Source organism: Strix aluco, chromosome 4 (assembly GCF_031877795.1).
Source record: "Strix aluco isolate bStrAlu1 chromosome 4, bStrAlu1.hap1, whole genome shotgun sequence".
Classification (NCBI taxonomy): Eukaryota; Metazoa; Chordata; class Aves; order Strigiformes; family Strigidae; genus Strix; species Strix aluco.
Genome location: NC_133934.1, coordinates 79,203,001 through 79,230,678, shown reverse-complemented (window position 1 = coordinate 79,230,678; position 27,678 = coordinate 79,203,001). Strand labels below are relative to the sequence as shown.

Below are 27,678 nucleotides of genomic sequence, written 5' to 3'. Positions count from 1 at the left end.
CATTTAATTCTGACACTATCAAGTTTTGTAGATTCAAACTGGCTTCCTTGGCATTGCACAGCTGGAAAGATGCAAACTCTGTGCTGGTGTCTTGCTGGATGGGGTGACAGTAATCCTATAATAAAAGATATGTATTACAGGTAACTTACTGAGGTGCAGTAGTTTATTTTGATAGGTGGTGTACGTAGCCTTGAAAAAGTTTACTGGCTTCGCTTTCAGCACTTAGTGACTTTCACATAAGTCTAGTAGAAATCTTTGTTGGCAAGAAGGGCTCTATTAATAGCTATGCTTTTATATCAGCTGAAGTTATAAAGGGAAGAAAATTGTTTTATGTATTGTAAAGTGTAGAATAGCTAACAGTATTATAAGATTATCTTGTCTCTCTGACTCCGTCCTAGAAGAATTTTTACAACAAAATAGCAGCCAGTGTTGTAACAGTGATTCTACTGAATGTACAGATTGTAACTTGATCCAAATTTTGAACTCTGAAATTGAATTCATTCTTAGTGTAATTCCTGAGTCACTGAAGAATTGCAAGTGATATATTTGACCCACAGATGTTTGTATACTATATACTTGTCTTTTTTGACAAAAGCAAGTATGGATTCATCAGCTGAAAAACCTGGCTAGGTTGAGGAAAAAAACATAGTATTTTCCAGTATACCCTAAGGTTTGGCGCTTCTTAATACACCCTCTTTGGATTTTTTTTTTTAAAAAGGATTTTCAAAGCTCAGTGTCAGTGTAAAATTAGGACTAGTAGGCACTGTTTATCATTTCATCATTGTGTTTATAGGGAGTATAAAAGTATAAACACAGCTTTTAATGCACAAGAGAAATAATTTATATTCTCAAGCAAATGTAGTCTAAAACCATGTTTTGGAACAAGTCATTACAAAAATATTGAAACTGATTTTCTTCTTTTTATTTCCCTTTTTCTTGTCTTGCTGAATGCATCCTCCATGAAAGAGATGAAAAATGAAGATTTGATTTCCTATTTTTGTTAAGTGAAGCAGAGTTGAATGGGAGTCCAGTCAATGCATTTAAGGAGAGAAGTAGGCATGCAGATTTTCCAGTTAGAGGCATCCGGGAAGAAGACTTGAAATAACCATTTTGAACTTTCTCTTTTTAGGCTTGTTTCTCAAAGTAGCTTTGAAGCTTTTTAATGGGTATCACTTCAATCTAGTAAAATCAAAACCTGGGGCCAGGGGCGAAATGATGCCATCCTAAGAAAAGTAAAGAAGATTTCAAGATGGCTCATTTATCTGCAGTCACAACTTTTTTTAGCATTTATAGTTTTCAAAGGTTTTCTGCTCTTTTAAATGTTTTTTGTTGCAAGGCTGGCTCTTGTATTACAATGTGACAGCAGTGGCATGGCACCAGGAATTTGAAGCTTTTTGGAACCATACAGTGAATTGTACCTGCTGCTGGAACAAGTCTCTTCATCAGTTAGTACTTTGTGTGCAGAAATCTTTTTTTTTTTTTTTTTTTTTTTTAAATGAGAGAGAATCACAAATCTTGAGTCTTCTAGTCAAATATGTTCTGTCCCTTCTAGTTTCTTGTTCTTAATCTTTGGATTCTTTTGTATGTGTGCCAAGCATGTTTTAGCACAAGTACTTTACCTTTCATTGGATTTTTTTTTTTGTTTAAAGTGTTATGCTGTATATTTCAATGGGTCTGATTATTTTCCACTTTTGAAGGGGAGAGGGGGAAGCCTGCTCACTCAGAATTTAGGGCTGATTTTCCAATTATGTCTTCAGTAAAGAAAAGGAAATTGCTTGGTGTATCAATAAATATTTAATGATACTGTGATGAAAGTGGAGGCTCATATACTCCAATGTCACTAAATTTTGAGTACTTTTCACACTTAGGGTTTATTTCAAGATAAGAGGATCTTTAAAGAGTAGCTTAAAATCCATCATATAAGGTGGTGAATATATTCTCTAATATAACTTAAAAGACTGTATGAAAAAGGATAGAAAAAATTAATTAAAAAATAGCTCAAGGATATTTTAGATGTAATTTTCAGATAATTTCTGTACAGTTGCTATAATAATTCAATGTAAAACACTTGAATAAAATTACAAGACCATTTTTTTTTCTGGTCATGAAGTTCAAATGCTTCAGAAAGATTGTAACTTCTCTTTCAAATTGTTTGAATATGTTTTTTCTGTCTGATTATGCTCCTGTGAGTTCCTGGATAATCATCTACCTTTCATTCATGGATGTTCTATTTACTTCTTTACTGTTGTCTTACTGAATGAAGGTCGTGATGATTTTCAAAGTAATTTCCATCACAGCTCTGAAGGGCTGATGATCTTTAAGAAAAAGAATGTATCCCTTGAAGGAAAGAACAGTATATTTTGGACCGGGAGAAGAGGGAGATAAAGTGAAAAGATTCTGTATAATAGTAGAAGTAGAGCAGCAAAAGGAATAAACCGGAACATTTTATGAATGGTTGAAAATGATTTCTCCGGGGCAGAGAACTGTTTTAAGGGTCATGGAAGGGAACTTGTACTGTTGTTACAGCCCCAAAAAGTGCTAAATGTCCCATTTACCTATCACACACATCATTCCGCTTCCATAATAGTGCAGTTCATTTAACACTTGTATTTGAATTTCTGTCATTATTCATAATCTTAAGCAATAGTTCTTACTAAGTACATTCATATTTTGGACTCTTTTCCCACAGGGGTGTTTTCCTATGTGTATTCAAGCTGGATTTCATTTTATTTCTGGACCATGCGTCTTATCTCTTTAATTTCCACTGAACTTTGGTTCCCAGCCTCTTTCTTATATTGATGGTAGTGCTCCCACTAGTATTCTGTATGAATAAAATAAATATTTCTCTAAGCTCTGTCAAAGTTTCTTCACTTCAGAGCTGAAAACTTTGCAAGTCCCATTATTGTCTTTGTATCCCAAGGTAAGCTTATCTGCAAAGGTGAGATTTTAACCTGAAATGATAAAGAAATTTGCAAGTCAGGTGTTGACATTGGAGGAAAGTAAAGGGAGGAGGAGGTGGGACACAGTAAAAATGATGAAATGTGATGTTGCTGTTAATACTGTGAACACTTGGGTTTTTCTTTAAGGGTAGTGGTATTTTGAGGGACCAGGTTGGCAGAAGAGGCCATTTGTGTATGAGCACATGATGTATCATTCTTAGAGTATTGTGTGTTATCTTCACCAAATGGCACCAACAGAATATTCACAGCTTCTAGGCCTGTATCTTCATATAGAAACAGCAGTCCTCTACTAAGCACATCTGTGTGACCAAGCCCTGCATGTGTAATAGAGAATTTAGGCAACAGTAGCTGTAGCACTAACATAGCAACTTGGGTAGAACTGGATTGCCTGTTCTTCTGCCCTCCGTGCAAGGGAATAATCTTCCTGCCTCGGTCCAGGGAAAGCAATAGTAGGCAAGGCTCCACTGAGGAGCAGAGCTAAGTAAAGCCTCTTCTGTAACCTAAATCTCAGCTTAAAGTTGCTTCTCTCAGCAATAGGATTCATCATGGCAAATCCCCAAATACGATAATGGTGGTAATACAGTTCTGAAATTTCTGTTGGTTGCAGAACTAGGGAAGGTGTCAGCTCCCTGCAGTATGTTCACAGAAGTGGATAAACCTTAATTGCTTTGGTAGAGTGCAGTGGTAACATTCATCTTGTCAAACTATGTAAGAAACTTGGTAGCCACAGTGTCACAGTGGGCTAGTGGCAGAATTAGGTTAAGTTTTCAGCGTTTGACTCTTCAGGGCCTTGATATACCTGGTGTCCAGAACTTCTGTGTCTGACAGTATAGAAAAAGACAATTTTCAATAACAAAATACCACAACAGTTTGGGGTTTTTCTTTGTTTGTTGTATTTTTTGTTTGTTTTTAAGATGAGCAACAAGGTAGTTTCGCAGTTCACCTACTTCATGTGTGCACCCCTGGTCTGACTCAGGAAAAAAGCCCTAGAACAGTACTTTTAATGTGTGTGTCTCAGTTGTTTTCCTGTTCAAGTTGAATGTGAATTAATTGGTAGGATATATATAGTTGCTTGCATAAAGAATGCATGATTTTGCATTTAGAATGGGTTTGCTAGCTATTTGTTGGATTGAATCTTTAATATTTCATATGTCAATCTGTGACTGCAGTTGAGTACAGTCCTAGATCAGTACAGTTTCTCTGAATTGTAGGTCTATCTAGAGATTATCCATTTCTCAAAACTATTGGTGGTATTTTCATGTCTGTACTATGCTTGGTCACGTTCTCCTGCAAGATAAGAACATTTGGCTAAGTATCACAGAGAACTCCGTGTATTATGTTACATAAAACTGGTTGAACAGTTCTACAACCCTCCCCAAACCTAAAAAGTACTACTAGGTTCTTTCATAGTGTTTTCATCTGAAGAAGGATCTGAAAGTAGTTCTCAACAATGGATGAATAGTCTTTCATACCAGCTTTTGCAGATGGGAGAGTTATGGTATATTTAAAGTTCTGATACCCAAGCAATGTAAACCACGTTTTATCTGATGAAGCAGACAGTGAAAAGAAAAAACATGAGAATTAACGTAGTATTATGAGATAACTGGATCTATTATTGGTAAGATAAAAGGTTAACTTCTTTGTGTTCTAGATAAATGGATATACTTACCCATCCCTTTTTATTACAGTTAAAACTTTGTTAGTTGAGTCTTGACTGCTTTTCATCAGTTATGTCTGTGAAGAGGAAAAACTGAAGTCCTGTCTTGGAAGGTGGAGTGTTGTAACACAAAACTGTGAACCAAGTTGGCTAAACCTTCATGAAAGACTATTAGGCAGAGCAGAGCTTAGGGTCTGAAGGTATGTTATCACACCCAGTTGTTTTAGGATTAACTTCTTAATTTTGAATTGCAGAACTCGACCATGTTAGTTCTCAGATAAACATGAAATTTTCAAAAAAGAAGCTTTATGCTTCCTGGAAGATAGAAACCAGCTTGGCTGGTTTCATGTGGTTTTCGTAGGATTATAGGATATATTTTAGAGAAGTCTCTTAGTTGATACTGTGCTGAGCACAATAGTATCTTATTGAGTTGTTAATCTGGGACATTGGGAAACATTTATTTACAAAAATAAACTGTAGTTCCTTGTTTTTTTTCAGGCCCATTTTCACTGGTGGTTTGTTAATAACATTACTATCAGCTTCCATATGCTTCATGTTGGCTGAAGTCACATGGAAACTGGGAAAGGATTTTTTCTCTCTTTATTAGACTCCTAGGCTATTTTTTTGCTATAGTTCACACAGGTATCAGTTTGAGTCATTTGAAAGACTGAGGTCAAGTATAAGAAAGAAAAGCAGCTGTGGTTTTGGTTCTTTTTTTCCCCACTTGCTTATCACAAGTAAGGTGAACTGTCATGCCCGTGCTTCTCATTCAGAATGAGAAGTGTCCTTGGTTTTGCGGTTTCCTGCCTGAGGAGGATGAGAACATTCACAGTGGAGCTGAACTAAATTTGTGAACTAATAAGCCACCTGCAGTTCATTCAGTTATGCTTTCCTGTGCTCTTCTTGTGGGCTACTATTGGCTAGTATTGTTCAAATATTCTGTATTTTGGAGTGCTCTCTTTATAGCTGTGCTCCATTAGTTTTTTTGAAGTGTGCAATATTTGCAAAAATTAATCAAATTCTCAGCCTAAACCTCAATAGATCAAGTGGAACCCACAGTGGCTTGTAATAATAGACTTCCTCCTCTTGTGCACAAAGGACAGCCCAGTCTGTGGGAAGATTAGGTCTTGTTGCTTTGGGCTGAAGAGCAGTTGTATCAGGAAACTGAAAACAGCTGATTGTTCTTTTGAAAGCACCAGCTGGATTTTTAAAATAAATCTTGTTTTTTGAATTCTAAAAGGAGATACTGTTGTTTTAAATACTGCTTTTTGCTGTGAACTTCTGTTGTACATGGAAATTTTTCCCCACTTGTGAACCTATCAAAATAATAATTAAAAAAAGAACCAGATCTATGTTTCTGTAGAGTAGCTGGATTTTTGTGTGTGTGTGTGTGTACAGTGAAGACCTTTCTGAAGTTTATATCCTAGCCTCAGACTAAGGGACTTAATTGTAAATTGCTGATTTTTAAAATGATTTTTAAAAGGTTATTTAAAAAGGAAGTTGACAGCTGTAGTTCTTTTTGACCTCTGACTGTAAGTCTGAAAACATGCCATGCAATTCAATACCTTTACATTACACATCTTCAAGTGAAGTGAGTATTTCTTTTAAAAAATTCACAATGGTCATGTAGCAAAGTAAGGTATGGCCAAGTAGGGGTGGAATAGAGGGAAGTAATTAGTCATCAATATACATCAGATGGTAGGACAAACAGAGAAATTGATAGGAAGGCAAAACACTTCAGTGATGCAGGGCTGACAAGGCTGATGAGAATGTAACAGGAGACAAAGCAGGCTTAACTATTGTACCTTTTTTGCTTGGAATAGTTATTTCATGTTACTTCTATGACTGTTTTAAAGGACTAATCTGACAGAATTTAGTAAATAGTATTGAAGGATACACTGTTTAACCTCAATTCATAAATTAATGGAAAATGGATTGTCAGACTCTTTGGGGTTGGTAGTTGGGTTTTTTGGTTTGTTTATTGTTTACTTGGGGTTTCTTGTTTTTGGAAAAGGTTACAGTTTTATTCAATAAAACAGTGTAAGTTTTGGGGTTTGTACTTAAGTCTTTTTGTTTTAGAAAATGTAGGATAGTTTTAAAGATGATAGGAAAAAAAACCCCAAACAACCCAACAGATTGGAACATAACTGTACTTAAAACAGCTGAATGACACCTCTAAAAGCTAGTGTCAGCTGAGCAATCACAGAATGGAGATTTTGCTAATGGGAGGCTGCTGGTTTCAGCAGGAATGAAGCTTAATAGTTATCAATTGTTCTAGAAAAGTTCTTCCCTGCCTGCTTGATTAGATTGGAATTTGTGAATTATGAACCTTGCTCAAGGGAGGATGTTCCCAGATGGAGTGCCTGATCTCAGTTTCTCAAATAACACCTCCTGCCCCTGTGGTTTGCAAGTTCTTGAGCATTTCGAAGGCATCCTCCAGATTTTCATCTATCTTTTATTGGTCCAAGTCTCTCTAGAAGGAGAGCTCCTCGCTTTCTCTGCAGGCCTATTTTGGGATATCACTTGGATCTCTCCATAGCAGTGGCAGTGATTCTGCTCTGTGATGTCGAACAAGCAGAAGGACTTTTTTTTGACTACTCTCATACTCAGATAACAGTGGAAGTATTTAATATTGTAGATGAAGCTTTCTTAGGCAGAGGGGGAGACACGTGTTACTCTGAATGGAAAAATTAATGAGGTTTTAGGGATACTAAAGGAATGTAGATCTGAAATGTCTCTGAGGTAACTGGGAGAAAGTCATGAAGTGTTTGATGAGCTTGCAACTGGTTGGTATTATGCAATTGCAGCAGTGTAGCAGCATACTTGTTAGGTGGGAGATACCACATGAAAAGGAACTTTGCTGAAAAAATTTGGAGACCTCTGTATTTTCAGGCAGAGCTGGGTTGTACTGTCCTCACGGCCTAACATGTGGCTGTGATCTGACATCCAGTAAAAAGTTGTTTGAATGAGGTCTGAAACATCATTATAGCAGTTGCTGTGCTGAAACACTGCTGTCACTAGCTACTTACCTAACCTGAACTGTGATTATATTGCTTGTAGTGATTGCTGTCTCAAGGGCTCAAGTTGTCAAGTATTTAAGAAGGAAGCCTTTAGGTATTGTGAAAATTAGCCAGCATCTCTAAATGGTTATCTAGTAGTGTGGCCTTGTTGCTTAAGTAGTTCACTTGAACATCTAATTAACACCTTACACTCCAGAAAAAGTTGTTTATAATCTCAATAGCTGTCCTCATGAAATAGTAGGATAACCTGAATTATTTTTATATTGGTTTGGTTAGGACTCTGGTTTCTGTTGCAATTTTACCATGTTAAACTGCCTCTTCATTTTTGGACATCATCAGTTGCATGGGCACAGTTCCAGAAGGCAATATCTAAACTGAAATGAGGTTATCGTTACCAGTGCATTCTTTGAGACTCAGCTTGGATTTGAATGCATTGTAGATTTTTTCATTTGAAGATACTGCTTTTGTTCTGCCACCTAAAGATTAAGTGAAATAAAATGTGTTGTGGTTTTTTTTTTCTATAAAAATTAAAGAACTTCAGTTTCTATATTGTGGGGAATTTCTAGACAGGAGTAAAGCAGAGTTAGCCTTGGAGGATCTGAAGAGTTGTCATTCCAAATATTGCATGGAAAATTATTTCAAATTATTATAAAAATCGATTAAGTGCTTCACCACTCTACGTAGCATTTGAATGTACCATCTGGGATTTAGTCCTACTACTAGGAATGCCCTGCGATCTTTATCTGTAATCATACATGTCTTTTTTTCATGTCTCAATCAAAGTCTTAGCACTGCAACATAGTGGAACTTTATAATTGTCAAGGTTAGCATCGGCATGTGTGTTCTCTTAAAGTTAATTGTTGTTTTATGCAAATGTTTTGGCAGCTTGTAATGTTAATATGGTGATTATTTCCTGAAGAAAAACAGGTGAAGCCAAAAGCAGATTGCAAGCTCCCATTACCTTGCACCAAAATGAAACTGTATATATGTTCAGCTAGCAGGGAGGCAGATGTTCTTTGGATTTACAGCGACATCTCACAGCCATCGGGATTAAGAAGTACTTTTTTTTGCAGGGCCTAAAATGTCACTGAAGCAGCTGACTGTGGTGTGTATTCAGAAACTGCTGGCAGCTGTGATGGAATCAAGGTAGTGGTTATTCCAGCCAGGAGTACAAAGTGTTGGTCAAGGGTTTATGTCTGTTGCTGGGCTTCTGTTTTGTTTGTTGTCTCTCATTTGCTTTTTTTTTTTTTAAATTTTTTTTTCCCAGAAAAGTTTGCTCAAACTACTTCAAGGGCATTAGTTAAATGATGGTGGTCTTTTAATAGGATATTTTGATCTTCACTGAATTTGAAATGCATCACTTTAAAGTTTACTATATCTGAGCTGAAAAGACACATTTTACTGGAATGCCAAATTGGAATTTTAATAGGAAAGAAGCTAGGAAATTAAGAATTAAAATTCTGATAGGGATTAAATTGAGAATCGTGTATGCTTTGTATCTGTGCAGTGCTTTTCTTTAAGGAATCCACTTCTTGTTTATTCTTTGCAGAAAAAACATGTTCCCAAACTTGTGTTTTCATTTAAAAATAAACACATTTCTAAGAGATGTAAGAAAACCATAGGAACAGACAATATAAGTAATTTATTTTTTTTTCTAACCCTATAGTAAACTTGAAATAATACTGCTTGGAGTTACCAGGTCATTTTAACTAGTGGTTTAAATCTGTGGATGAAGCTGTGCAGCGTAGGTGAGCAGATCAATAATGTGTTGCTGTTAAAGGCAAGTCATCATGCTGTTTGGATTCTCCCCTGGTCCCAGTGGTATGGTTCTATGCCCATCACTGTGTTTTTTCTGATGATTCTTGAATTGATTCACTTCGCTAAGCTAGCAGAAAAATATTTATGTTTATGTCTGGCTGGGTTAGTCATCTTCAGGTTAATACTAGATACTGCTCATGGAGAGTGTCATAGAGCAAATACCAGAACAATCCCAAGGAGTGTGTGGCAGTGAAGATGGCAGTACAGGGGGAGGAGGCTACTCTCGGGGGTGGGGGGCAGAAAAACTAGATACTGTGATATACCTACATACGGATGGTAATTAGACTGGCTCAGCTATATTGCTTCCTTCACCCTAAATTTATTGGATTTTGTGGCAGACTGCTTTAAAATCCCTCATTCCAAATAAAGCTCTGGCTTCCCTAGTTCAAGAACCTGTAGGTCATGCTAGGGCATCTTTTAGACGTTGAATAGTGAGACCTTGAAGAAATAAAATGTGAAAATAGATCACGTAATAGAGAATAGATCACGTAATAGAGAGGAGATCACATAATAGAGTAACTAAGCTTGCTTGTACTGGGGTGTTAATCACAATTTAACAGTGTTTTTCTGTATTTGTATGTTGTGTGTGTATGTGTGTGGTGGTTTTTGGGGTGGGTGTGGTTTTGTTTTTTTCTTGTGCATTTTTTTTTTTTTTAAACTAGTACTGGACTACACTGGATACTGCCAGATGAAGCAGGCAGTTTTGGCACTCTTAAAGGTATAAGCTGGAGTTTTGGCCCTGGAAGAATTACGTAATGGTTGCTTTTGGTATTGTGGTAAAATAAGTAATGAAAGTTAAAATTACTTGGCAGAAAAATTAATAACTTTGAGAATAAAGGCTTCAAGGGTTGTTGACACTTTCCTTCCAAAACTGCCCAATAATCAGACAAACAAATCCATAGGTTGTATTATAATATTGCGAAGTGTGTGTGTAAATGTTCATACTTCACAGAACTTGATGTGCTGTAGCTTGAGTTCTCTTTTTTTGCATCTTCCCTGTTTTAACAGAGTATTTTTTTCTCCAAGCATAGCATACTAGACATCATCCCTCTTGCTCTCTGTACCAAGTTCTTTGTAGTTCAGAGGGTTCTTGTGAAGACCAAAGCAGTTTCCTCACTTGATGGTACATGTTCCGTGTTGGCAGAAATGATAGTCTTTAATAAAAAGATAAAGTTCACCTTGCAATAGTTTTCATGGAGAATAAGGCAGTAGAAGTTAAAATGGCGAAACAGGTGGACACTAATGTTTTTAAGTCTCACAAAAGCTCTCACCCTTATTATCCCATCTTCTGTGTATGGGAAGACTGAGTGCATGGGTTGGAGGACTGTCTCTCTATGCTCAGGCTACATTCCTGATCTGCACAGTTCGGGGATCAGGACCTCAGACTGTGTACTTGCTGCCAAGTCTGAAGTCAGCCTGACAGTGAGCAGTCTGTCTAGTATGAGCTTTGATGAAGGCGTTGTCAAATTGGGAGTGGTTTGGGCTGCCAAGTGCCCAAGTTTAATCTCCAAATCCTTGAGGACCATTGCTCCTGTTTATATGTTCAACTGTTCCTGCACAAAGGAAACTTCTCCTGTAGGTTGTATGTTGGTCTTTACAGCCTTTTCTTCCTGCTGTAGCCCATTTGCCCAACATAAAGGAGCAGGAGCGGGAACAAGAGACTTATTCTAGAAATGTTTGTCACTGTGTTGAAATGTAGTGTGGTTGATTTCTTACTAATCTGGAAACCAGAGTGAGCTTATGTGTTGATCTCATACATGAGAATTTTTTTTTTTTCCCCACAAAAAAGGACGTTTAGGGATTTGTGTTTAATGAAGCCAGAACTGGGTCAAAATTAACACCTAGAATGGAGGGAGCCTAAAGGCTTAATGGGAGTTTGTACCCAGTGATGCGGAAACAGAGTGATCTCAATATGACACAACTTTATTACACTTGCCAAGTTGTATCAGGTTGTTTAATCTAGACTGGAAAGATGAAATGGGACCTTTTTCTTATCTTTTCACATTTTTGGCATAGGTGGTCTTTCATAATTGCTTAACAGCAGCAAATTCTCTCATGCATCTTTGATTCAGATGTTTTTATTCCTAACAACTTTTTATTTATATCTAAAATTTACAGAAGGTGATAATACACAATTGTCAGTCTGTTTTCTTACTGCCTTCTTGTACTATAGTGTTACCTGTAATAAATAATTTTTTAGAATGACACTGTCATTTTATGTCCTTTACAAACTAGCAAAACCATTTCAGTTGTTATAGTCCTGACAGTGATGATAATTTTAATAACTTAAGTCTTTGTGTTTTGGGCACAGTTTGTTTCAGTTTATGTACTGAAGAAAAGTGATTTCACAATGCAATTACTTTGTAAAACACACCACCTTTTCCTGGCAAAATGAAAACATTATAATATATTCATGTATGAAGTAACTTAGGGCCATTATGTTAAAGTGTGGGGCTTATATAGGTCACCATAGCTTCAGTTAAGGCTGAAATTCTGGTACACCCAAAGAATTAGTAATGAATGAAGTTTAAATAGTGCTTGGCATGTCTCTCAGGAGGGTTTATCAGCAATGGTATTTCTGCAGAGCCAAGGGAGCAGCTGGAGGGAGCCCAGCACAGCTGCCTGCAGTTGCTTGGGCGTGACAGCCTGTCTTCAGTCATGGAGCAAAGTTGTCTCTGTACTGAAAACCTATGAAACTTAAAATACATAGGCTATTTAAATCAGGGAGAATTGCAGGCGTTTAGTGCTGGCATGCTGGCTAGTAATTGTAATAAAAAATAGTAACACATACACTTCCCGTTACATTCAGCTGTCTGTAATGCTACTGTGCTGCTCCAGAGCTTTATGTGAAACAAGACCCGAACTCAGGAAAGTACTAAAGCAATTTGTCTCATGCTGTGTTTTCTGCCCTCATCTGCCATTAAGGGCACGGCTCCATGTGCTTTTTCCTCAGAAGTGGTGCTGCTAGTACAAATTCCTGCCCTTTGCTAGTGTTCACTGCCTCATTAGTTGTGCCAATGGTGCACAACTACCCTATACTTACTGTAAATCTGATTAGCCTCAAAGTTACTGTGAGGTGCTGAAGGGAGTTTGTTCCTTCTCACACAGAATGACTTCAGCTGAGGTTCTGGAGTATGTGCGCTTTTGTTTCTGTTAGGACTTGTCTGTAACGTGCATCTCCTATGGGGCTGTTTGTACTTGGACTTACCCATGCTCTATTATCAGCTCAACTCTGACTGTGCTCTAGCATCACTGCTCAGACACTGCTGCTTGAGATGGTGCTTTCTGCTGAGCGTAGGGTGTGCTGGTGTGACCGGTGACATTTAGCAGGATAGCTCTGCTGTTACTTCTGCTGTACTCGCAGGGGTGCAGGCAGGGTTTTCCCCTCAGTGATGGTATGTGGTTATGATGCTTTAGCAGTTGCTGTGGCTTTAGCAGTTACTCTTGCAATTTATGGTGTGGTAGTCTGCCATGAGAGATTCTTTGGCTATGTCCAAAGAGTCTGTTGCCTGCATTATTCATCAGTTTAAAAGAAAAGTCTCCTAATGCAGCTCAGAGGTAAAATACCTGTTTCCAGTGTTCACTCTTATACTTGTGTAAGAGATGTTTTCATTTTAAATGTAGAATGTGTGGGTGGGTGTATGTTTTCATGATGAACTTGTTATAGAAATTGCATTTCACAACATCAACTGTACTTGCAGTTATTAAGCTAACTTTTCAAGTAATTTTGATGCCTTCACAAATGGCAAGATGGTGAGATTTACATTCTGCATTAAACACTTTGCATCAAGGCCAAATGGGGCAAGTAGTTACATAACTGTTATCTGTGGCTAATAAAGGGAGCCAATGAACGTGTGCGGTTTGGGGGTGTTTTTCGGGCTTGATGCATTGGAAGTTTGTCAGGCTCCAATGAAAGTAGCATTGATACCATGCTAGGCTATTACAAAGTAGCAGCAGTTGCTGGGGAATACGTGAACCACCAGCCTTTCTGCTGCTTTCCATACTGCACGTGAGCCTGCGTTTGGTAGCAGCCCAGAAAGAGGAGGATGCCACAACCTCTCTGCTTGTGGGAAGTGTTGAGACGCACTGTTATAGAGTGTCCCTTCAGCAGGGCATATGAACTGAAATTGTGATAGGAGTGTAAACGTTTGGGAGACTTATTGGTCACTCACTCTGCTGTGCTTTACATGCCCCTGTATCCTTATGCCTTTGTGTTCACATCCAGTCCCCAGCATGGGGGTGGGGGGGGAAAACCAACCCACGAACAAAAAGTGCTTACATGTTTCTGTCTCCTACAGTGTGCTTGCTGGGAAAACTAATTTAGTGATAATTATAATATAATTTCAATAGATTCCCTCACTAATACAGTATGCTTTTCAGAAGATGAAAATGCAAACAGGAAATTAAATAGAGCAAGACAGCCGAACCTTGAATCTAGCCTTTATATCTTCATAACCTAGTATGGTATTGCATTAGCATTACTTGATGTTAGTGATTCATGTTTGTAGAAATAATTATTTGTAAAATTTATTAGGCTTTTCTGGCAACAGTGAATTAAAGTGTGAGAGAGGTGATCAGTCAATGTGAGAATGTATGGCTGGAGGATCCTGTCATACAAAGAGGCTGTTATCATCGGCATTCTGGACTCAGGTTGGCCTTTACCATTGCCTCTGACAGAGTTCAGCTCTTTTAAGGTCTAAAGACATGATGGATGGTAGTGCCTGAAGATAAATAAACTATGTGAAACTCTTCTGCAGGGTGCTACATTCCAATAGCAAAACCAAAATTTCAAAAAATGGAATATGTTGTTTTAGACATTCCCTTGGGGGGGGAAAAAAAAGCCAAAACAAAAATACCTAAACAGTAACGAGGTAGAATGAAAACATATTATAGAGTTTAATTTCAGATAATACATATTCAAACCTGAGGCAAGAAGCTTCAAACTGGCCCAAGAAACATCATAATTTGGGATTAATTTATTTGGGGTAATTATTAGTATCGCATAGCCAGGAAGTACTAGCAAAACATATTTTTAATGGTGTGTATGCAAGAAAATTATTGGTTTTGAGAACCCTCAAAAAACCAGTTCATTACATTAATATGACTATTGAAAAAGTTTAATTACATGGGGTTTTTTTAGTTGTGAAAAATGAGAAATGTCTTAATGGGAAAATGAGAAATGTCTTAATGGGAGAAGTTCTTGTCTCCTGTAGCAGTATTTTGTCTTTTCTGCTGTGTTGCTTGTAGAGTGGCTGTACTCTGAGAGAAGAGCTCAACAGCTGTGATAAGGAGAATGCATCGACTTTGAGCTTGAAAACATTGCATTTTCTCATAAAATTTCCACTGCATTTCCAGTTTTAAACACTGTGATTAAAAATTAAAAAAAACCACAAGGGCATATAAGATATGTATGTTTCTTATTAATCACACGTGTTTCCAATGGTTTTCCTGGTTCTTTTTCAGTGTTGGGATACCAACACTGTTCTTACTGACAAAAGAGCATAAAAGAGTTGGCCTTGAGAGTTTAGATTTATTTTTATGTGTGTGTAAACTTATGGAAATGATACGGGTGCTTACTATTCCTAGCCACTTGCTTGGATTAGTCTCTAGCTGCGTTTAAGAAAGTGCTCAGTGTGTGTCAATTTAGAAGCAGTGGAAGAGGTTAAATGTTAGCGGTAGTTTTCATCTTTAATATATTGCATTGGATAAGATGTTTTTGAAAGCTGATTCTCTTTTATTTGTAGACTTCTTGCTTGTGTGAGAAACTTACCTCAAGAGATGTTCCGTGGTAAAGAATTATCGAAGACTGATCATGCGTATGGTAATGGTGAGAAAGATTGGGTGGAATGAGCCAAAATGCTCTTTTTTTTTCCTCAGAAATTACTACAGTTATATTGGATCCTTAGAACAGAGTAATTATAGCTACAAGCTTAAAAATGCTTAAAGTCCTAAATTTGATTTCTCTTCTTTGTTTCATTCTTCTAAAAATATCAATAAACCAAAAAAGCCCTTCAGAAGTGCTTCATTGTCTCTGGAAATGATACTTAGAGCCAGATATTTTAAGTAATCTTCTGTATAATTTAGTTCTGCACACAGGATTCTTTTATTATTCTTGAGGTACATATTTAGTAGTGATTAATTCATATGGTAAAAGGTCAACATTGCTCAGCTTTATCCACTCTTTTGCCCCAAACTCTGGAACGATGCAGGCGGCAGAGGTGCCAGGACCCATGGCCTGGGAAGACTTGTGGAAACAGGGCTCCAGAGTTAATATGCTCAGTGGGTAGAGAGAGGTCTGGTGGCTGCAGGCTTTCCCTAAAACAGGAATTTGGAAGAGAACTGTAGGGGTTCCAGTAAAGGGAGAAAATATTATTTTTTCTTTAAAATTCCTAAAGAGAAGGAAATAGTTTGTATTCCCACTCTGAGTAAAGTTCCAGGAAGGAATATCAGACCACAGTTGGGTGTCATATTCCTTTGGTCCCCTGACAATACAGACATGAGAGCATTCATCTTTGGGTCCTGGTTGCTGGGGATTTAGTGTTGTTTGACAAAGAGAACTGAAAATATATGTGCAGCAATGTTGCTGTGCCTGCTGGCTTGCTTTACTGGGTTGTCTACAAGCTCATAATGTCCTAAAGAGTAGCTGGGTTAGACATGACAAAATAAAATGGTTTCATTAATTGTGTTCCCTTTTAAATATTCAGCTTGTAATTCTCTTCATCCCTCATCAAATGTGATTACAGCATCTTAGTATGATAAACATACTTCTTCTATAACACTTTGAAAAGTCACTGTTAGTTGCTTTGACATTTAAATTAGTAGTAACATGATGGACATGTTGGGTACCGAAGTCAATGTTGTAAGCAGTTTCACAGGGTTTCTGTGCAACTGAGTATAAATGTTCTACTAATTCTTTAATGTGCTGTTATTTTATTATACCCTAGATTGTTGGTTGCCCTTTATGCTGTGTCATTTTGATCAGTTTCCTGGGGAATATCTAATACTTCACTCGATGTTTAAGGCACAGCAGTTACAGTGAGATGGTATATGAAGTAATAAATGGCTTTTGAGAGTGGTTAAATACCAAAGCAGTGATGAGGCTGTTAAATGAGAGAACTGTTTGTAAAAGTTTTTTTAGGAAAACATGTTTCTGTTTTTCTTTAGATAGAAAATAAAACTAATAAGTTGAAACATGAAAAATAACATTAAACTTAATTTATACGGAGAGTGTTTCACTTTGCTGCTTGTTAAGCGTCTCTACTTTGCGTGTGAACTGCTCATGGAAGTCCGTCTTGAAGGATTTGGCAGCATGGCGAAGGAGTGATCTTCTTAAAACCACAAAGGGTCTGGTGTATAATGCTTATTTTCTTGTGTTTGCACACAATTGAAAGCTATACATAGATTGGAAACAGCTTTTTGAAATGGGATTATTGCTTATTTCAATGTAAGGCAAAAGTGTTGCATGTGGCTTTTTTGGGGGGGTTGGGGTTTGTTGTTGTTTGGGGTTTTTTTTGGAGGGGTACTGTGACTAAAACTTCACTCGGGCATTTATAACATTCACTGGAAACTTTTTGATTTGCTCTTTGAGATCAGTGATAAAACTGCAACATCTAGGGAGTCTTTTATTCCCCCTTTTGAGACCAGTAATTACAGCTTCAGGTCAGAATTGGAAGCCCAAATGAAGGTTGAACTTGCCTCTGAAAAGTGTTTCTAGGCTTTTATGTGCAGTAAGCACTGACATTTCCAGAACACTGTACAGCTTCATCATCTTTAATCCAGTGCTTCCAGCTGCTCCTTTCTTTTAATGTTTTTTAATGTTGTTCTGAAAATACTTTGGGGAAAGTTAATTACTGTTATCTGTACTTGAGCATTTGAAATAATTGTTTCAGAAACTGGAAGTGGTCTTTTTATGACCAAAGACAGAGGAAAATGCAGAAGGGCAAGATAAGGGCTGTTCTATCCTATGCTTGCTCAGTGATCATGCAGAAAAATTATTGTTGGTTGCCAGTGAGCTTTTAGAATATTTTACGTAGAGACCAGCAAGTGCAATATGAACCAACAACTTTAAAAAAAAAAAAAAAAAAAAAAAAAAAAAAAGAGGCAAGCAAACAAAAATACCAAAGTGAATTTTTTTTTTAGCAAGTATCTGCTATGCTTCAATGTCAATTGTTGCTTTGTTTCTTTTTCCCAGGAAACAAATGCATTCATGATTAGTCTTGAAAACAATTTTCATTTGTGGTGAGATAAGTTTAACCTAAGTCTGCATAGTATGTCATCAAATTTGTAATGTATGTTTATATATAGTTTTGTAAGCAAACTGTGGCTTCTTATTTGGACTGTTCAAATGCACAGACTCTTTTGAGACTGTGTATTGGTAAAGCTAAGTTTTCCTTGAGGATGATCTGCTGTGAAGTCTGCTAGAATTGGTCTCTCCAGATGAGGTTGGACAACATTACTTAGCAAATGTCACAGGTTTGAAATGTTTACTATAAATTAGGATAGGATCCTTGCAATAGTTTGATTTGTGTTTTATAGCCAAGCTCAAATTTTCAGAAGTAAAAGTGAAAGGACTCTCTGTAGTTCGTTTGTAGGAACTATTTAGTCATCTGTATTGCCCTTTTGTGTGCACTAAATGTATCTGTGTTATATGCTTTCTGCATATAACAAGTGTTTTAAACCTAACTTTTTTAAAACTAACCTTCCTTTAAATAACCTTCCACAAAAGTTGTTATTCTAGTTTGCTGTACCCCCATGACAACCACCAAAATAATCAAAAATAAAATCCTCAGTAAAACTGGGTTTTAAAGCTCTTGTAATTGCAGAAGGTTATTTAAAATAGAATCGGAGGTAATGCCAGAAAAAAACTGAGGAAGTTGTAGAAGTAGTGGACATATCGACAAATGCAATATGCTGAAGGAATCGATACAAGTTCATTAAACACAATTACCCATTTGTTCGGAAAAGTCCCTGAACAAGGCTAGTAGAAGCTTGGAGGTCTTTCAGAGAAGTGTGACTATGTGCTTGCCCTGCTCTGAAAGAATTCCCTGTTTATTTGCCTTTGTTCACCACCATAGATGCATACTGTGCTATGTGGGCCTTTGTGCAGATGCAACAGTTATTGTGTAGTTTATTTATTTAAGAATTTTTAAAATTTAATTTTATGAGTTCTGTTGCAATGTAAATGTTGTTCTTTTTCTGTCAAAGTAATCAGGTTAGTAAATTAACAATTTGAGGTTTTTGTAAGATACTGACATAACTGGGGTGATAAGCAATATTGTTTCCCTGTTCTCTTTACTAAGCAGCATTTTTGGTATAATATGTATACAGTTTGAACAGATTTAGAAACAAATTGAGACAATTATCTCCGTGATGGTAAAATCTGACATCGATTTTGTAATTAGTAGCCAAAGGTAACCTTATGAAATAGCCTTACTTTTTTCTCCACTCCATATGGTGGAAGTTAAAGAAAACAGGTGGGGTTTTTTTAATGGGACTTTCTAAAAAGCCACACCTACTTTCAAAGAGCGAGCATTTCTTTGTCTTTTGAGACTACGTGTTAACTTTTACCTCTGTTTCTTCTTCCATATACTTTGGGGAAGATTTTCCACCTCTCTCAACTACTTTTATTTAAGAATGGTCAGTAAAAATGGCCTTTAAACCAAGTGATGAAATGGACTAGAGAGAAGGCTGATGCTCTTTTTTCACCTACGTGCAGGACAGACTATTGTAAATTGTCTTATTAATGTCTGAAGTAAAAATAACCAGGTCAGTTGTCCAACATCTGCTTAGTGTGCACAACTGTCAACATATAACTTTTTTTCTTTTCTGAAAATTGTTTATAAATTTTTCATTGATAGCCTTTAAGGGAAGGAACCTTCTAAACATCTGAAATGACATTTTCATTTCAAATACTAACCTGGAAATAAGTTGATACCTTCTAGCTGAAGGTGTGGACAATGCTGAGTTGAACTAGTTGATATACTGGATTTTCTGGAAGAGATCTCTTGTTTAGTAACAAAACTATTTATAACTATTTTTTTAAAAATTCAGTTTACTTTTACTAAGGTGTTGTCTGAGGTTTTTTGTTGGTTTGAGTTTTGGTGGGTGGTTTTTTTTTTTCTTTTTTGTTGGTCTGTGGAGTTTTTTTGAATCCAGGTTTTCTTTTGTAGGAGTCATGCTGTTTTCCCTTAAAACTGTAACTCTGCATGTAATGTTAATTTAGGAAATGTAATAGTTCTTTGCAACTTGAGACTTACATTTGTTTGTGTCATTATAAATGTACTACTAAATAACTTTATGTGGAACTGCTTCACAGCCTTGTAATGAAGTCATTTATAACACCACAAACTTAAGTGTGTCTGTTGGAAGTAAAAGCACTAATTGTTTAGCTGCCTTTTCCCAATGAGTATAAAAACCTGAATTACTTTAATTAGTAGATTGTTTTGAACAAAGCCTCCATGTTTAAAGCAGAATGCTTTAAGATGGAAGTTGTAATTTAGTTTTTTGTTAAGATTATGAATACCTGTGTGTTGAATCAGTGAGTTGAATATTTTTATTATGATTCTATGAAGGGTATTTGTTTTTAAGGCATGTTAGAGCTTGTCACATACCATTAATTTTAACAATCAGTTTTATGCTTGCTGTTTATAGCCAGCACGTGGTACTGTAAACCCCAGTTTCTGCACTATATCAAGGCACATAAAAAGTATTGAAATAGTATTTAGATGTAAATAAAGAAATATTTAGGGCCTGTTGATGCTGTAATCAACAGACAGTTTCTGGATAATTGCATCTGAGTAAACTAACCTTGTAATGCTTCTATTTGTTTTTACTTCTGCTTTGAGTGTAGAACATGACACTTAAATATTTGAGAATCTGGAAGGCTGATAGTAGTTTCTGCAGGTGGACTTTCTTTCTTTGTGTTCTTGGCTTCAAATAGTGATTGCATAGCTGGAGTTTGCAGTCAGGGGCTGCGGCTGAATTTTGTGCTTTTCTTTTTAAATATACTTTGATTTTTTTAAAGTGTGGAAAGAAAAAATTGTATTTGCAGAGAGAAGGTGGATAGGTCTAAGTACAGATAAAAGTTTGCTTTGATACTCATCATTATTTAAAAAAGAATTTTGGGTAAACAGGTCAGAAACCCCAAGTACTACTCTTTGGCAGGTATTTTTGAAAACTTTGTTTGCCCTGCAAATCAAGTCACTATATTTAGTTTGAACTTAAACATGCTATGGTGTGCCCGCTCACACAAGTAGGTACCCTTCTTGCTCATACATACTGACCTATTGATCTTTCTTTCCTAACTGTTAAAAATACCTCTCCTAAACTTTCTTTCTGTGGGCTCATTACTCCCATTTTCTTTCTGTGCATGATACTCTGAACAACGATAGTGATGGTGTATCTGTGACGATGCGAGAACATAATCAAGATCAGTAGTTAGAGGCTATGGAGTTCATTAGACCAAGTGACACAGCTGAGAAGTGACAAGCTCTTGATCACAAATGTCTTTGTTAAGGTCTGAAATCAAAACATCAGTATTCAAAGCTAAATAGAAGGTGAAGACTGTTGCACAGAGCGCAATTAAGTACGGATCAATTTTATTGTCTCAGAAAGGAAAGGTAGCCCCTAGGAGGGGAGGTGGGAGAAGAGTAGACAGGGTGTCCTTGGTGGAAGGAAGACATGAGAAAGCAGTTGCCTCCTGAGGGGAAGAGACAGGCAGTTTATATCTGGTGGAATGTGAGTTGGCTGTGGAGGGAGAGATCATACCGAGCCCATAACTTCTATTTTATGGCCCATTGGATGTATTTGGTATCTAGTAGAGTTATGAATTTTAGCTGTTATGTCAGTTTAGTTGCCTATAAAACTGCATCCTCCATTCCAAAGCTTGTATTTGAGAAGTGGTGTGTGTGATTTCCTTGAGGATGTCCTGAGAGATGAGAGGTGAAGAAACTGTTTTATGAGAAGTGTCCTTCTACTGATACCTGGCTTGTTTTGTCCGCACTCAATTGTCTGCACAAATGTACTTTTTTATAAAACATTTGTTCATGCTTAGTTACTGTTCTTATAAACATCCTAAAATAGAAATACAGGATGTTCTAGTAAAGCAAGAACATTTTTTTGAGCAGAGGTATTTGTTTTTCAAAATCTATATACAAAACTTGCTTATTAAGAATAAAGTGGGATGTATTTGTGAAATGCCACCATTTCCTTTGGTATTTGACTGACTGAAAATTATTCTTGCTGCTTAGAATGTTTGTCTTCTAATTCCCAAGCATCTAATTTCTACAGTTTGTCACATAAATTACTTTACCAGGTCCTGTTTAGTGAGAGAGTTCCTGAGATGTAATTTGAAAGATCAAAAAGTCAGTACCATGTCTGAAATAAAATACTGTTGTTAATCAGTAGGGAAGGGAGGTGTTTGTGTTTTTTGAATTAAAGTTGATGAGGTTTAGTAAGTCTCTCTCATTTCATGGAGTATGATGTAAGCTTTCTAAATTGAGAGCTTATAACCTAGGTGGTTTTTCTCTGGGTGCCCACACATGAATTTCTCACTCTGCCTTTTATGTTGAGCAACTTATTGGTTGTAAGGGGATATGAGATGAAAAGTTTCTCTGGGAGGAATAAAACCCTTATCTTTCCATGACTGTAACAGGTTTGGGTTTCTATGTGGTCTGGGTGTTTTTGTTTTGTTTATCCTCAAACATAAAATATAGCAGATATGCATATAGAATATCAAGGGCCTAATTTTGCTTCTGTTACAAAGAACACAGACATGCCTGGTGTTGGCATTGATACCAGGACAGGTTAAAGGCAGAGCTGTACTCTGGCACACCTTGGTATGCCCCTTTGAGCTTGGGAGTGATCTGGAGGGCTGCCATTCCTTTAGCTGCAAAAAAGAGAAGAAAAGAGAAGAGAGGACAAACAAATGCTGGAGGAGGAGTGAGGAAGCTGAAATTAAGAAGCTTAAAAAAGAAATAAAAGGCTTGTCTTATTTGGTTCCTAGTTTAGAAATTGGGATTTATTGATGTTGGGCAACGGCTACCTGGAGACAATTTACAGGTCTGCTAGGAATTCTTTTGATCCTCTAAGGGACTATAACTAATCACACAATGCCTGTCTCTCAGTATACTGAGTCTTGACCACCTTGAAAAATACTCTGTTTGCTTCTTTCAGAAGCACTATGCAGAAGATTAAAGCTCAAGGTGGGGGTGAAAATCATAGCTTGCTTTCAAATAAAAGTCGACATCACTATGGGCAATCCAAGGAATGAGAAGAGCAGGAGTTATCTTTACAATGCATACATTGGATACGTTAGCACTTACAGTTTATAATGAAAAATATATCAAACCACTTAGTTTTTGCAATGTTTTTATTCTAAGGTTGTGGGAAAAGTTGATAGCATATAGTGAATTTTGGATTGATTTTTCACTTTGGGAAAACCTTCAGGGGAAAACATAAGACTTATAATGAAAAGAAAGGTACTATGAAGAAAGGTATTTTCTTATGAAGGGTTAAAAGTCCATCCTGAGGCTGTTTCTTTGGCGTTCTGTGGATCATGAAACTAAGTCTTGAGTAAAACATAGTTCTCTGCACAACTTGTTGGAGGCCAACCAGTGGAATGCAATTTGGTCTTGTTTTGCTCTGCGCTTGAAATATGTTTTTAAATACACTGTTTTTGCTGCAATTTTTGTCATTTATGATGTCCATATTTTAAATATATTTAAATAACTGCACATTCATAATTTAAATCAATGAATGATCTGTATGATCCCTGAAAACATCTTTCACTTCCAAGAGTGCATGCAAAATGATTACATAAGCAACTGTATTTATTTACTTCATATACACTTATGTCTTTCATTTGCCTTTCAATGTAGTTTTTTTCACCTTCTAATAAAAATAATGCCAATCACTACATTGTAATAGGAGAGGGGAAGTCTAGCATGGGTAACTAGTTGAATAAAATATAAGGTCTAGGAATGGTGACTACTTGGCCGGTTCTTAGAGTGTAGTGCATCAGCAAGGATATGTGTTGAGGCTGGTACTGTCACTTGTGCATAAACCTTTGAGAGGAAGGTAAGCAATGAGGTGAGAAAGTCTGATGATACTAACTTACTGAATAGTTAAGATGGGGGATCAAGTATGAATAATTGTAGAATCACCATAGAAGTCTAAATCATTAGGCAATAAAGTGACAGATAAATCTACATGGATAAATGTGAATTTATACATGTGAAGAGAAATAATAAAAATTTCCCATCAAAACGATAGGCTTGGCACAGTTGCATGAAAAGATCAGATAGATGATCAGTTGTGGTCAAGAAGTAAATTGAATGTTAGGAGCTGTTGGGAAAGGAAAGAACCAAGCAGAGAACTCTGTAAAGATCCACTGTGCAGTTTCCCTCATCCTACAGGGTATAGTGGAGCTGGGAAAGTTTCAGAGAAAGAGCTGAGTCATCAGGGCAAGGAATGAAGAAGATAAAACTCTTCAGCCTGGAAAAGAGATGATGACTAAGGTGGTCTCTGATAGTAATCTGCAAAATCATGATTTGTTTAAAGGAGGAGAAGGGTATTAACAGTCCATGGTCTCTTCCAATGCAAGATCTCAGGATGTTAAATGAAGCCAGTAGGAACTGGATTGCAAACAAACAAAAGAAGGTGATTTTTCATGGAACAGGTAGTGGAAATACTGGAGTTGCTTGCTATAAGATGCTGTAGATGCTAGAAGTAGACATGTATTTGAAAAAAATACTAGGCGCTTTCAAGAAAGAGGATCATCATTGAGAGTTAGTGAATGGAACAGACATCTGAGGAAAAACCCTGATGTGAAAACAGCTGGGGGCTGAGGGAGTACTGCATGTAGTTGTCGTGCTTTCCCTCTTCCTTGGACATTATTTATGGCACTTGTAGTCAGAATAACGGATCTTTGGTCTAATACACCCGTTGCCTTGGAAATACTGCATGTTGGTTTTATGTCAAATATGCCTGGGATCAGACACACCAGAATTCACAGGATTGCCATGATCTGTCTGAGGGCAAATCAGTGGTCAGGGCATCTGGGCACTGAAATCTGGAGGTGATGGGTGTTTGAGGGATCTCTTCATAGCCTGTAGCTATGTTACTGTCAACGTAATGGTAGAGAGGCTGTTCACTCACAGTACTGACTTTGCTGTTAAGTGGTGATAACATACTATGCTGGTTAAAATGCTGTTTTATTGCAATTCCAGTTTATTATATTTTGAAACCTAAGTGTTCTATCTTTGAAAAAAAACAAACAAAAGACAAGCTATGCAGCACTGCTGACAGTTCAGTCATTTGCAGTACTGAAAGCTACTGTATAAAGTACACTAAAATTATAGTAATGTAAGTCATGAAATAATTTAAACTGTAGAATTGTTACAATATAAGAAACATCCAGTTCTGGGCTTCTCAGTAGAAGAGACATGCACGTACTATAGAGAGTCCAATGGAGGGCCACAAAGATTAAGGGACCAGAGCATCTCTCAAATGAGGAAAGGCTGAAAGAGCTGGGACTGTTCAGCCTGGAGAAGGCTCAGGAGGAATCTTAACAGTGTGTGTAAATACCTGAAGGGAGGGTGCAAAGACTGTGCCAGACTCTTTTCAGTGCTGCCCAGTGATAGAAGTAGAGGCAATGGGCACAAACTGACACGCAGGAAGTTCCCTCTGAATATCAGTCAGGAAACACTTTTTCACTGTGTGGGTGACTGGGCACAGGTTGCCCAGAGAGGCTGTGGTCTCTCCATCTTTAGAGGTACTCAAAAGCTGTCTGGACATGGTCCTGGGCAACTGGCTTTAGGTGGCCCTGCTTGAGCAGGGGGGTTGGACCAGATGCCCTCCAGAGGTCCCTTCCAGCCTCAACCATTCTGTGGTTTTGTGGAAAACTTCAGCCAAACATGGAGCCAACTGTAATTGTTTAAAAGTATTAGATTACCTCCAATTGTTTTGATTGGGTGTTTACAAGTTGGTTTTTTGATGGGGAGAGTCACTGTAAAATAAAACTATGATCTTTTATTTATCTTCAATAATAAAGATACAAAGCTGTTACTGATTGCTCTATTCAACACTGTTTATGTGCATTGGTAACGCATTTAAAAGTATAGTCTTCGTCAGAGCTGCTGATAACTCGAGCCGCTTGTAATATTACGTCTTCATAAAGTTCTAGATAACTTGTTTTTTTAAATTGATATATTTTGACTGTCAGTCAGAGACTGGCAGAAGAAACAGTCTTGGTCTGTATCTTGAAATGTGAATTATGCCAAAGTGTTCTTATTTAAGGTTCATGTTTCACAAGAGCAGTCCAGTAACACCAGAGGTAAGAAAGTTTGGATGGAGTTCATTGCATGCCTGACACTCGTGTGACCCAAATTCAGAATAAAGAGCAGGTAATAAAGCCATGAGAAACTGCTTTTTAAACTACTAAGAGAAATTAAAAATTTAATTAAATTATGGCAATTAAAGAATGATTGCTTTACAGTGGAAGGTGTTAGCTACCAAATAAAAATGCTCCAGGTATATATTTCCCCTTCTCCATTTCCTTTTTCTTAAGTTTGTCTATCAATTTGGATCATCTCTTACTTAAACACTTTCTGACAAATAGGTACTCTGTTTTGGAATTAAATAGAATTAAACACAATTGCAAAAAGATTTCAAGTCTGTGAGGAAAATATAAACTAGCTTAGTTAAAGGAAATTTGCACTGTCCAAAATGTCCCTTTCATGAACTTGTGTGGAGTATTGTGCAGAGTTGCCTTTAGTTGAATTTATCTGTCCCCTAGAGAGTGGAGAGGGGTCATAGTGCCTCACAATTTCTGAATTTCTTCATGTCAGGATGCATTGGTCAGGCACATGGTGTGACTCTGTCCTCTCCCTGATACGGTTTAGTGGCAAGCATCCTCTAGCTTTTCAGCAAGCCGTTTCAAAAACACAAAGACCTTATGCCACCAAATTTAGCTGGAACTGCTAGGGAGTCAAGGGAGTTGTTATGGCTGTGGGCTGAATGTATTGTATTCAGCACGCACTCCTTGCCCTCTGCTCTTCCTTACTCATGAGCTCTCTGTATGACTCTTCCATGCCTGGCATATTTTGGGGGTTGCCAACAGCAACCATTTCTGCTTGCTACGAGTCTCTTCTTAAGAAGACACTCTTGTAGCTAAATTAATTTCAGCATGGGTTTAATAGCATGGGACTTGGTGCAACCCAGAAAACTTCTTTGTTTCTCACCTTCTTGATTACAGGGGCTGCACAGCCCGTGTTGAGACCTTGTGTCAGGGAACCGTTGTTCCCAGTTGTCTACTCAGTTCCTGGGATTTTGTCCACTTCCTTCTTACTTACATACTGAAGTATACTTATATTCATGACAGTGGTCTTCCTGCCACCCCCCTTGCATCACAAACAGGACTTTGTATTGCCTATTGGTCCCATTCCAGTGATTCGCTGGTGCCCTTGTTCTAGGAGTCCTTTGTCATGTTTGTTCTTCTCAATACCAAGAGGAGTATCATAGCAACAGAGTGCAATCATTGTCATCGTAGCCTGGTTCTTCAGTCCTTTGGCAATCAGAGCTGGTAAAATCTTGCTTGGCAGAGTTTTCCAGAGGAATAACAGATCTATATGTGTGTCCCCTTTTCCACTGAGATCAATTTGGGCCTGGCTACTGGAGCTTGAAATGCTTCTATTTTTGCACTTTCTTGCACGTTAAAGTCAAATAGCCAGAACTGTCCTAGCATTAAATATGATGTTCCTTTTAACTGAGTCTCACCAGCACAATATTGTTTGAGCTGAAACTGATACTGAATAGAAATGACCAAATAAAGCTTGTTAACCATTCGGGTAGAAGCTTTTGTTCTCATGTAGGGAGTGCAATGTGTACATCCATTGATTTATTTGTTATTTTTTTTTAATAGTTCACTCACAACTGGAAAATTGTTACTTAAAAGGAAATCATAACATGGTGGCTACCAATAAAGTTATTTTTATACATCCTAAGTATCAAGAGAAACTCATCATCTGTTGTTAGTCAACTGTCCCAAAACCAGTAAAACATTTATTTTCACAAACACCTCAGTGAAATCTCTTTTTCTTCCTCTAGCAGAAAATAAAATTGCTTTCTACAAGATAGATTCTACCCTGCAGAGGTATGTAAACCTCCCTGTATCAATGAGTCACAATGAACCTGGCAGAGAATTTGTCCCCAAGGAGCAGCTGGT

General features: G+C 37.2%; 1 protein-coding gene across 7 annotated transcripts in view; it reads left to right on the top strand.

Moving 5' to 3' along the window:
* INPP4B (inositol polyphosphate-4-phosphatase type II B) overlaps positions 1–27,678 on the top strand; it is a 333,154-nt gene that overhangs the window by 82,648 nt on the left and 222,828 nt on the right. Inside the window, exon 3 of one of the 7 annotated variants that reach the window (XM_074823727.1) lies at positions 15,200–15,276. The exons of 5 other annotated variants lie outside the window; for them this stretch is intronic. In XM_074823727.1, coding sequence (XP_074679828.1) covers positions 15,268–15,276 — 9 coding nt within the window. In that variant the 5' untranslated portion in view covers positions 15,200–15,267. Of the gene's footprint in view, positions 1–15,199; positions 15,283–27,678 lie in introns of those variants that run through there. One more of the 7 variants, XM_074823725.1, reaches the window with a different exon arrangement.